This window comes from Styela clava, chromosome 13 (genome assembly GCF_964204865.1).
Source record: "Styela clava chromosome 13, kaStyClav1.hap1.2, whole genome shotgun sequence".
Classification (NCBI taxonomy): domain Eukaryota; kingdom Metazoa; phylum Chordata; class Ascidiacea; order Stolidobranchia; family Styelidae; genus Styela; species Styela clava.
Window position 1 is genome coordinate 358,698 of NC_135262.1, and position 12,993 is coordinate 371,690.

General features: G+C 37.9%; 1 protein-coding gene across 1 annotated transcript; it reads left to right on the forward strand.

Annotated features, from left to right (window-relative positions):
- The first annotated feature begins 6,779 nt into the window (after positions 1-6,779).
- LOC144431350 (uncharacterized) lies at positions 6,780-9,851 on the forward strand. Its single transcript, XM_078119375.1, has one exon. It carries the CDS (start codon positions 6,780-6,782, stop codon positions 9,849-9,851), a length of 3,072 nt encoding a protein of 1,023 aa, XP_077975501.1.
- The last annotated feature ends 3,142 nt before the right edge of the window (positions 9,852-12,993 follow it).

The following is a 12,993-nucleotide window of genomic DNA, read 5'->3' on the forward strand; positions in this document are numbered from 1 at the left end:
ATGGCCCGATAGTAAATTTTTGATAAAAAAAATGGCAAAAAGACCTACTTTGCCCCAAAGAATGAGTGTCTTGCAGTTATGGGCCCCACATTTACAAAACACCAGTAGTAGTACATATATTAAAGTGTTAATACAGCGAGTTTGAAAAAGTTTGTATGGGGGGAAGATATTTTTATTATCGCATAAATATGGTCCGATAGTCAATTTATAAGAAAAATGGCAAAAAGACCTCTTTTGCCCCAAAAAATGAGTGCCTTGCAGTTATAGGCCCCACATTTACAAAACACCAGTAGTAGTACATATAATAAAGTGTTAATACAGCGAGTTTGAAAAAGTTTGTATGGGGGGAAGATATTTTTATAATCGCTTAAACATGGCCCGATAGTCAATTTTTGATAAAAAATGGCAAAAAGACCTAGTTTCCCCATAAAATGAGTGTCTTGCAATTACGGGCCCCTCATTTACACAAGACCAGTAGTAGTACATATAATAAAGTGCTAATACAGCGAGTTTGAAAAAGTTTGTATGGGGGGATAATATTTTTATAATGGCCCAAACATGGCCCGATAGTTAATTTTTTATAGAAATGGCAAAAAGACCTCTTTTGCCCCAAAAAATGAGTGTCTTGCAGTTATGGGCCCCTCATTTACACAAGACCAGTAGTAGTACATATAATAAAGTGCTAATACAGCGAGTTTGAAAAAGTTTGTATGGGGGGGAAGATATTTTTATAATCGCTTAAACATGGCCCGATAGTCAATTTTTGATAAAAAATGGCAAAAAGACCTAGTTTCCCCATAAAATGAGTGTCTTGAAATTACGGGCCCCTCATTTACACAAGACCAGTAGTAGTACATATAATAAAGTGCTAATACAGCGAGTTTGAAAAAGTTTGTATGGGGGGATAATATTTTTATAATGGCCCAAACATGGCCCGATAATCAATTTTTGATAGAAATGGCAAAAAGACCTACTTTGCCCCAAAAAATGAGTGTCTTGCAATTACGGGCCCCTCATTTACACAAGACCAGTAGTAGTACATATAATAAAGTGTTAATACAGCGAGTTTGAAAAAGTTTGTATGGGGGGAAGATATTTTTATAATCGCTTAAACATGGCCCGATAGTCAATTTTTGATAGAAATGGCAAAAAGACCTATTTTGCCCCAAAAAATGAGTGTCTTGCAGTTATGGGCCCCTCATTTACACAAGACCAGTAGTAGTACATATAATAAAGTGCTAATACAGCGAGTTTGAAAAAGTTTGTATGGGGGGAAGATATTTTTATAATCGCTTAAACATGGCCCGATAGTCAATTTTTGATAAAAAATGGCAAGAAGACCTAGTTTCCCCATAAAATGAGTGTCTTGCAATTACGGGTCCCTCATTTACACAAGACCAGTAGTAGTACATATAATAAAGTGCTAATACAGCGAGTTTTAAAAAGTTTGTATGGGGGGAAGATATTTTTATAATCGCTTAAACATGGCCCGATAGTCAATTTTTGATAAAAAATGGCAAAAAGACCTAGTTTCCCCATAAAATGAGTGTCTTGAAATTACGGGCCCCTCATTTACACAAGACCAGTAGTGGTACATATAAAAAAGTGCTAATACAGCGAGTTTGAAAAAGTTTGTATGGGGGGATAATATTTTTATAATGGCCCAAACATGGCCCGATAATCAATTTTTGATAGAAATGGCAAAAAGACCTACTTTGCCCCAAAAAATGAGTGTCTTGCAATTACGGGCCCCTCATTTACACAAGACCAGTAGTAGTACATATAATAAAGTGTTAATACAGCGAGTTTGAAAAAGTTTGTATGGGGGGAAGATATTTTTATAATCGCTTAAACATGGCCCGATAGTCAATTTTTGATAGAAATGGCAAAAAGACCTATTTTGCCCCAAAAAATGAGTTTCTTGCAGTTATGGGCCCCTCATTTACACAAGACCAGTAGTAGTACATATAATAAAGTGCTAATACAGCGAGTTTGAAAAAGTTTGTATGGGGGGAAGATATTTTTATAATCGCTTAAACATGGCCCGATAGTCAATTTTTGATAAAAAATGGCAAAAAGACCTAGTTTCCCCATAAAATGAGTGTCTTGCAATTACGGGCCCCTCATTTACACAAGACCAGTAGTAGTACATATAATAAAGTGCTAATACAGCGAGTTTGAAAAAGTTTGTATGGGGGGAAGATATTTTTATAATCGCTTAAACATGGCCCGATAGTCAATTTTTAATAGAAATGGCAAAAAGACCTATTTTGCCCCAAAAAATGAGTGTCTTGTATTACGGGCCCCACATTTACAAAACACCAGTAGTAGTACATATAATAAAGTGTTAATTCAGCGAGTTTGAAAAAGTTTGTATGGGGGGAAGATATTTTTATAATCGTATAAACATGGCCCGATAGTCAATTTTTGATAAAAAATGGCAAAAAGACCTACTTTGCCCCAAAAAATGAGTGTCTTGCAATTACGGGCCCCTAATTTACACAAGACCGGTAGTAGTACATATAATAAAGTGTTAATACAGTGAGTTTGAAAAAGTTTGTATGGGGGGAAGATACTTTAATTATCGTTTAAACATGGCCCGGTAGTCAATTAATGATAGAAATATACTGCTATCAGATACAAATATACGCAAAAATTGTTCGAATGGCCGCACGGAATGTATCAGCATGACGGCTTTGGACCACCCTGGTCTACCTCATTGAAAAACTCCCGACTTCGCTGACCACTGGATCGTTGAAATGCGATCGCGGAATTGTTCATTAGTCCAATACTTGAAAAGGGGCAAAAAGCGATAGAAAAAGGGTTTGAATCTCGGGATCCCAACCCCATTTGTAATAGCTAAAAAAAACTCAAGAAAGTTCCTCCATTAGATACAAATATACGCTAAAATTGTTGTGTGAGCCGCACAGAATGTATCAGCATGACAGAGTTTGGACCACTCTGGTGTATCTTATTAAAAAACTCCCGACTTCACTGACCACTTGATCGCCGCGTCACATAGTGTAAATAGTTCATTGGTCCAATTGTTGAAGGGCAAAATTTTTTTTTAAAACAAATATGCAGCAACAAGGAGAATACTAGAAAGAAAAAACAACAACAATTTAAGAAAACGACTCATTGGCCCATTTCGTGTCCAGTAAATAAGTTTCAGTGTTTCTGTTTAATTTAGAAGGTTAATATGATACTTGAAGAGAAGACGAAAAATAAGCAAACATTTTGAAGTTTGAATCGTCTGGTGAACTCGTAATATTTTAATAAACACCGATAAACTATATTAAATACTGTTTCCCCTCTTTGCTTAGTGCCCTAAGCACGTGCTTATATTGTTTATATTGTTTACCCTAACTCAGTTAGTCCACTTTAGGCCGACGGTGACGCGATTTTGGGCAACAACTTAATGAACGCGGAACACAGTTTGGGAAACGCTGTTATATTAGGAGCATTAATCATGCTGAGTTAAGTGACTTGCGTGCCGCACTAACAATAAACTTTATTACCAAGTCGGGGGCTACAAACTATCCTCCCGCGGGCCGCAATTGGCCCGCGAGTTTGAGACCCCTGATTTAATGGGTAATCCAGCGCTGAGGTGTGTGAGGCCATGCCATCTTTCCTAATGGTTATTTGAGTCACATGGTGGCCACGTCATATTTTTTGGAGTTATCATATGTTCCACTTATCAGGCCACGTCATCTTTCTGATTCGGTTACGTAATAAATAATGCATTGCCATAAGAAACCCATGACATTTTACCACATGGTGTTGTAATGTGCCACGTACACGCCACGTCATCTTTCTTGAAGGTATTGTTGCGTAATAATCCATATTACCAGGGTGTTGCATGTGTGAACGTGAGCTCGACCACTTCCAGACAAAGTGACTATCCAGACGGGTGAGTATCGTTTATTCGTTTTACATTTACCGTAACTCCTTGATCTATCATTTCAGTCAACATGCGAGGTTATAGGACAAGACCAGTGGCCTATCCAAAAGGTGCTGCGACTGCAAGCGGCAAACAAACCGCATACCTCCATGGTAGCAAACAACTCGGCCGCCCTCATCTTCTCGTGGTGTCCGACAGTAATGCCCGCAATTATACATACCCTAAGGTAAGTTTATTGATTATAGCAATTTACCAACCTATATCATTCACTTTAAAAATTCCAAGAAATAGAATTTGAAATTTTTCGCGTCATTCACAAATAAATAGCCTATGTCTACTCAATGAAGAAAATATACCGTAATCTAATTCTTTATAGGACTGGATTACGAGCTTTGGGAGGCGACCTAAACACATGATATGAATATTTTGTCTCACATTGCATATTTGTTACAAGTACTGCAATTAAATAGTTTGTGTTATTTGTTTACATTACAGATTGTCTCCCCATCGCGATCATCTCCGTTTTCTCTTTCTTCTATATGCCTACCTGGCGGCCAGTTTCGTCATGGCGTGAAGGAGATTTCGGAGACTGATCCATTCGCCAATGTGGACTACGTTTTGTTAGCACTTGGCACCAATGACATCGCAAGATTCAATGGCTGGAGCAAGGATTCCCGTGTATATGCCGAGCAACTCATTCGAGTGACTCAGCAGGCATATCCGGGAGCGAAGGTTTGTTTCTTTGAACTAACTAAAAATATTTCCAAGTGAAGTAAATTGTTTTTCTGTGTTGTCAAATTTTCCATTCGAACAATGGGAATTGCTTTAGCATAATTTGAACTCTCACATTAATAAAATATGTGTTACGCTCTTTTCGCTACATAGTTAATGATCTTCAAAATTATCGAACCCACATTTTTGTTTTTTATAGAGATAGAAGTAAGTTTATTTTTATCGTTGGTGTGATTACAGTTAAAGTTTAAAAGCAAGTCTTTTTTAGCCCTTGTCGTTCCTAAGAATGGGCCATGAATGCTGCTATTCTCATGAACTATTGTTCTCGTTTAGATAATATTATCCCAGATCCTTCCTCAACAAAACTGCTGCGTTGCTGAAGCTAACAAAGATATGGAAAGGATCACCAAGTCTTTTGGCGTTCGTCTCGTGGACTTGGATGTCGGCAGGATACCTCGTTTATGGAGTGATGGGCTTCACTTATCCGACAGAGGATTGCATCGCTACATGGAGATCCTTGAATCAGTTATGTCAAAGATTGTAGTAGAAGGTAATTGCATTATTTTCACGCTAAAAATTCCAAACTATATTGCATAAGTTCAAGTGTCACTTTTTATGCTACGTTGTATATGCCCTGCATAGCGTAAATGTACTATACTGTACAAGTAAGTACAAGCAAAGCAAAGTGCTGTAGCATAGTTGTTTCCATGATGTTAGAAATATTAGTGTTTTCAAACAGTTTTTCTCGAGAACCATACATTTATTATTTTTATCACAAACGACTCTCACTACCGTTTTAATATTCTCAATCTCGGAATGTTTCAGATGCGCCGCCCAAGTCCTCAAGACCAGCAACTACATCATATAACCGTAAGGACGATTTTCATACTTTTATAGCTCCCATCGCTCATCGTCCATCTTATGCTGATGTGCTTTCGCATGGACGTAAAGCGCGTGCACCAGGACCAGATACAGTTGTCAGGTCTCTATCGAATGTCCCTTCCCCCACCTCCATCCTTCAGAATTCTTGCCTTATATCTCTAAAGACTTCACCCCCATCCGCACAGACTTTTAGTCCATCTTATGCTGATGTGCTTCTGCGTGGACTGAAAGGGCGTGCTACAGACACGATTGCGAGATCATTGTCGTCTGTTTCTATTCCCATTCTCCAGAGCCCTTGCCTTACTGCTAATCCTTCGCCTCCACCCGCACATACTTTAAGTCCATCTTATGCTGATGTGCTTCTGCGTGGACTAAAAGGGCGTGCTACAGACACGATTGCGAGATCATTGTCGTCTGTTTCTATTCCCATTCTCCAGAGCCCTTGCCTTACTGCTAATCCTTCGCCTCCACCCGCACATACTTTAAGTCCATCTTATGCTGATGTGCTTCTGCGTGGACTAAAAGGGCGTGCTACAGACACGATTGCGAGATCATTGTCTCCTGTTTCTTTACCCGCACATACTTTGAGTCCATGCAATGGTGATGTGCCTTCGCGTGGGCTTGAAGACAGTGTGCCACATAAAGTCTTGGTACCTGTGCAGTCTCACAAAGTGTGTCACATGCAACTCGTACCGACGCTAACTCTTCACAGAACATTGCAATGTCATCCTTTCGCCGTCGATCTTTTCGACAAAATACTGAATTTCCGACTTCTGCCCTCTCTAGTTACCCGATTTGCACTGTTCTTCCCAAATCTATTTCTGACAAAGTATCATTGCATAGTGATCAACCAACCAATATTGAATGTCTTAATTTTAATCGGCCAAGTCAGGCCATTACAGATTTTAGCCGTCTTGAATACTCACTCTTAGAATGCAAGCAGTCGGGAGGTGTGTTCTGTTGCTTTGAAATTTCGATCGAGTCATTTATTTCGGGAATTGACGGACTGGGTTCATTCAATCCAGATTGTGGCAACGACTGGGTCAGATTAGCCAATGTAATTTGGAACAAGAAGTTTGCAAAAAGTGCTTTGAAAAATGCCATCCGAAAATTAAAAAAATTTTGGAACAAAAATGCAGAAAAAATTAAAAGTCAAAGTTTAGTATTTTCGGTTCAACCCTCAGAGGTAGTAAAAACGCTTCCGTCAACCGACGGAACAATTGATATTTTCGACCATCCTGAAGTACCGGCATTCAGCGACACCATGTCGGATGACAATTTGCCCGATTTATACTCTCATTTTAAAAACGAAAAAGACAGTGAAATTTACGAAAAAGAACGTAAACAATTTGGCGATTCACCAAAACAATCTAAGCGTAAAAATTTGATTTTAAAAAGTAACACACCGACTGACTGCAGCAGGTCATCTAAATTATCTAACGCAATAACCACTGAAGAAGATTTAAAAGAGGTTAGTCGAAATTTAAATATATTTTCCAATTCGAACAAAACTGATCAACCTCCAAGTCCAGTGCAAGCGTCTGTCGTGATGGAATGCGGAAATCCGCAAAATAAAGCTAAATTTCGAATGGATAAAAAAATTTGGAGTAATCTTTTTAAATGCATTATTGGGAGGCGAATAAAAAATCCGAACTGGGTCGATGTCATTAGAAGTGCTATTAAAAAAAGTGACCCATACTGTTCGTATGCATTTAGATGGCATACTGTAAATTCGGGAGACTTTTCTGAACGCGTTTTCGCTTGCAGTGGACATTGTGGCTTCTCGGGCTGCAGTCGTAAAATATCTGTAATATCCTATAGAGAGGACCCTCGCATGTTCCATGTTAGGTATACGGGAAATAGGTATCACGTTGGTATTAAATCAATCCAACTTAAGGGTAAACGGCGGGAGGAATTGAAAGAAAAATTGGTTCATTCTCTTCCTCGCAATATGTATTTAAAAAAAATTGGTGCCCTCTCCTCCGATGTTTTTCATTCTGGTAATAGGGACGATGCTCCGTCACAGGCGGTGTTAAAAAAGGCGCGATATGAGGCTAGATTGGTAAATGTCCCAGATTTCGATAATCAATGGAATTCGCTTGACTGTTTGAGAAAATTTCAGGCCAGAAAATTCAACAATAAATTAATTCGTGGAACCTTGCAGCAAATTTCACAAGTTCCTCCAGGTATTATGTTGTGGTCGGAACAGTCTGTAAGAATATTCATCCAAAATGCTCAAAATGACATAATTTATATTGACGCTACTGGTGGGGTACTGCCTTCTGGTGCCCAAAGCCCATATTACATTTACGAAATAGTTACTCGCCATCCCCAAAAGGGCAAATCCCCATTTGCTGTTGCAACGTTTGTTACGAATCGGCACAACATTGCAAATATTTCGAACTTTTTGTCACAATTCCGTTCTGATGTTTCCAAATTGACCAAACGATTTCCCGCAAAAGTTTTTATATGTGATGGTAGTATGGCCCTCATTAAGTCGATAATTCAGGTAAACATGCGCGAAAGTTTAGAGGCCTACATATCACGCTGTTATTCGGTCATTCAAGGCAGTGCAAATTTGGATATGCTTTCCCGACCCTTTCTTCACCTATGCACCAGCCATACCATGAAAAATTTCAAGCAATTGGCGTGTAGGGTTCCAAAAGTAAAGCGGGAATTCATGCATATATTTGGGTTGCTTGTTTGCTGCAAGGAAATTAAAAAACTTCGTAAAATTATTTATCATTTGACAATATTATTGATATCCCTGAATTCGAATCTTGTTGATAATAGCTGGTCGTACTTGAAAAAGCGTATCGAAAAACAAAATATTCCACCCCCACCCGAATGTGTTTTCGATCATGAAGCATCGGGTGAACTTTTACCAGATGCAGACTGGAGTGAGAGTAATCCTTTTACCGAATTACTATATCTGGATATTGCTAGAGCTACAAAAATTGCTACTGATGCGGGTTTTTGTGGTTCCAACTCTTTTTATTGTCCGGAAGTAATGACTAAATTTAAAACGTTTTATGTACCCAAAATTTGTCTATGGGGCGCTTTGCTAGTAGGTGATTTGGGCAGGTTTGGTACAACAATAGGCTATGAAAAGTATAAGCATTTTTACGCAAAATCATCGGTCTCTAACAAACAGAACTTAGCAAAAGATAATCGAACACAGGGAATCATGGAGAAAAGTCAACAGGAGCTAAAGCGTACTCGTTTCAACAACAGGCGGTTTAAACGTCTTGACGAGATCGCTGTAGTGTATGATCAACTTCATGATTCCCTAATTAGGGAATATCAGGATAATTTGATTGTTCGTCCCAAAAAAAGGAAAGTCGATAACAGAGACCAAATTGACCAAGAAATTGAGAAATGGGGTAAAAGATGTAGAAATATGGGTAATGATAAATCGAAAGGTATATATTTACAGCCACCGTCTAGACCTCTGAAAGCTTCTTGCCCAATAGAATTGCTTGATAATGATGTATTGGAAACGGAAATAATATGTGAGGGGTCTTCTCAGTCAATGGCATTGCGATTTAGGTCACCCAAAATTGATTTTCGAAACTTGGTACATATGTCCAACGTTGACTTTGAAATATTGAGCTCCAATACAAATTTCCGAAGGGATTGGTTCACATCGGACATTATAAATACCGCATCGCTGATTTTGTCATCGCAGTACCCGAATGCTGACGGCCTTCAAAGCACGACACTTTATACCACAATATCTGGCCCAAAGGTCTACGCTCCTTTCAAAAAGTTTATTCAAATTTTGTTCGTGCATGATAATCACTGGGTAGCTGCGTCAAACATATTTTCTTTCAATCAGAATACCATTCAAATCTATGATAGTTCGTACTTGAAATACACAGAAAATGACAAATATGCTATTTCGCTTCTCATGCGGCCAACATTAGGAACAAACAAACTACAGATTGAATTTCCTCCCGTCCAGCAACAAACGTTAGGTGCATCTTGCGGACCATTTGCAATAAGTTTTTGCATAGCTTTATGCGAAAGAATTAGACCAGAGGATATAGTTTTCGATGAGATAAATCTGCGAAAAAATATTTATGATGGCATAAGTTCTAAACGATTCTCACCAAATTTTAATATCGGCCGAAACCACAATAAAACCAATACGAAATTTATGGATATTCAGATATTTTGTAACTGCCGACTGCCCTACATACAAAATCAGACTATGATAGAATGCACTTCATGTTTGGAATGGTACCACCCGGAATGTTGCAATACTCCTGTGCCAACTGAGGCACTGGAAGATTGCAAAATTGAATGGCATTGCGAGAAGTGCAATCGATGCTAAATTTTTTCGTTATATATTCACCATATGCCTAACTCCAATTATTTTTCAGATCCATCGGCTTCATGGACACACAAATGATCAGTCTATTTTACCTTTTGCAATATATGCCAAAGTTAAGGGTTTTCTCTCTCGATCGTCGCCAGTTTTGAGATGAAAACCATCACGATAGTTGGCACCTTGACGTGGTGTGGTGGCTTACTACTAAGACCAACTAATTATCCAATGCAATAAGTGTGTCTACTACCCAAAGTGTAAATGGGGGACCCTGATTATAAGACATTTTTTTTAAGGGCGAACTATGTCATTTTGCCATTTCTATCGTAAATTGACTAGCGGGCCATGTTTAAGCGATTATAAAAATATTTTCCCCCCATACAAATTTTTCAAACTAGCTGTATTAACACTTTATTATATGTACTACTGCTGGTCTTGTGTAAATGAGGGGCTCGTAATTGTAAGATACTCATTTTTTGAGACAAATTAGTTTTTTTTACCATTTCTATCATTAATTGACTAGCGGGCCATGTTTAAGCGATTATAAAAATATCTTCCCCCCATACAAACTTTTTCAAACTCGCTGTATTAACACTTTATTATATGTACTACTACTGGTGTTTTGTAAATGTGGGGCCCATAACTGCAAGACACTCATTTTTTGGGGCAAAAGAGGTCTTTTTGCCATTTTTCTCATAAATTGACTGTCGGGCCATGTTTATGCGATAATAAAAATATCTTCCCCCCATACAAACTTTTTCAAACTCGCTGTATAAACACTTTGTTATATGTACTACTGCTGGTCCTGTGTAAATGTGGGGCCCATAACTGCAAGACACTCATTCTTTAGGGAAAACTAGGTCTTTTTGCCATTTTTTATCAAAAATTGACTACCGGGCCATGTTTGGGCGATTATAAAAATATCTTCCCCCCATACAAACTTTTTCAAACTTGCTGTATTAACACTTTATTATATGTACTACTACTGGTGTTTTGTAAATGTGGGGCCCATAACTGCAAGACACTCATTTTTTGGGGCAAAAGAGGTCTTTTTGCCATTTTTATCATAAATTGACTATCGGGCCATGTTTATGCGATAATAAAAATATCTTCCCCCCATACAAACTTTTTCAAACTCGCTGTATTAACACTTTATTATATGTACTACTACTTGTGTTTTGTAAATGTGGGGCCCATAACTGCAAGACACTCATTTTTTGGGGCAAAAGGGGTCTTTTTGCCATTTTTCTCATAAATTGACTATCGGGCCATGTTTATGCGATAATAAAAATATCTTCCCCCCATACAAACTTTTTCAAACTCGCTGTATTAACACTTTATAATATGTACTACTACTGGTCTTGTGTAAATGAGGGGCCCGTAATTGCAAGACACTCATTTTTTGGGGAAAACTAGTTCTTTTTGCCATTTTTTATCAAAAATTGACTACCGGGCCATGTTTGGGCGATTATAAAAATATCTTCCCCCCATACAAACTTTTTCAAACTTGCTGTATTAACACTTTATTATATGTACTACTACTGGTGTTTTGTAAATGTGGGGCCCATAACTGCAAGACACTCATTTTTTGGGGCAAAAGAGGTCTTTTTGCCATTTTTCTCATAAATTGACTGTCGGGCCATGTTTATGCGATAATAAAAATATCTTCCCCCCATACAAACTTTTTCAAACTCGCTGTATAAACACTTTGTTATATGTACTACTGCTGGTCCTGTGTAAATGTGGGGCCCATAACTGCAAGACACTCATTCTTTAGGGAAAACTAGGTCTTTTTGCCATTTTTTATCAAAAATTGACTACCGGGCCATGTTTGGGCGATTATAAAAATATCTTCCCCCCATACAAACTTTTTCAAACTTGCTGTATTAACACTTTATTATATGTACTACTACTGGTGTTTTGTAAATGTGGGGCCCATAACTGCAAGACACTCATTTTTTGGGGCAAAAGAGGTCTTTTTGCCATTTTTCTCATAAATTGACTATCGGGCCATGTTTATGCGATAATAAAAATATCTTCCCCCCATACAAACTTTTTCAAACTCGCTGTATTAACACTTTATTATATGTACTACTACTGGTGTTTTGTAAATGTGGGGCCCATAACTGCAAGACACTCATTTTTTGGGGCAAAAGAGGTCTTTTTGCCATTTTTCTCATAAATTGACTGTCGGGCCATGTTTATGCGATAATAAAAATATCTTCCCCCCATACAAACTTTTTCAAACTCGCTGTATAAACACTTTGTTATATGTACTACTGCTGGTCCTGTGTAAATGTGGGGCCCATAACTGCAAGACACTCATTCTTTAGGGAAAACTAGGTCTTTTTGCCATTTTTTATCAAAAATTGACTACCGGGCCATGTTTGGGCGATTATAAAAATATCTTCCCCCCATACAAACTTTTTCAAACTTGCTGTATTAACACTTTATTATATGTACTACTACTGGTGTTTTGTAAATGTGGGGCCCATAACTGCAAGACACTCATTTTTTGGGGCAAAAGAGGTCTTTTTGCCATTTCTATCATAAATTGACTATCGGGCCATGTTTATGCGATAATAAAAATATCTTCCCCCCATACAAACTTTTTCAAACTCGCTGTATTAACACTTTATTATATGTACTACTACTTGTGTTTTGTAAATGTGGGGCCCATAACTGCAAGACACTCATTTTTTGGGGCAAAAGGGGTCTTTTTGCCATTTTTCTCATAAATTGACTATCGGGCCATGTTTATGCGATAATAAAAATATCTTCCCCCCATACAAACTTTTTCAAACTCGCTGTATTAACACTTTATAATATGTACTACTACTGGTCTTGTGTAAATGAGGGGCCCGTAATTGCAAGACACTCATTTTTTGGGGAAAACTAGTTCTTTTTGCCATTTTTTTTCAAAAATTGACTATCGGACCATGTTTAAGCGATAATAAAAATATCTTCCCCCCATACAAACTTTTTCAAACTCGCAGTATTAACACTTTATTATATGTACTACTACTGGTCTTTTGTAAATGCGGGGACCGTAATTACAAGACACTCTTTTTTTGGAGCAAAGAGGTCTTTTTGCCATTTCTATCATAAATTGACAAGCGGGTCATGTTTAAACGAGAATAGAAATATC

What these genes read in the sequence shown, in the direction of transcription:
- LOC144431350 (XM_078119375.1), top strand. Translation starts at nt 6,780, where the DNA reads ATGTCGGATGACAATTTGCCCGATTTATACTCTCATTTTAAAAACGAA.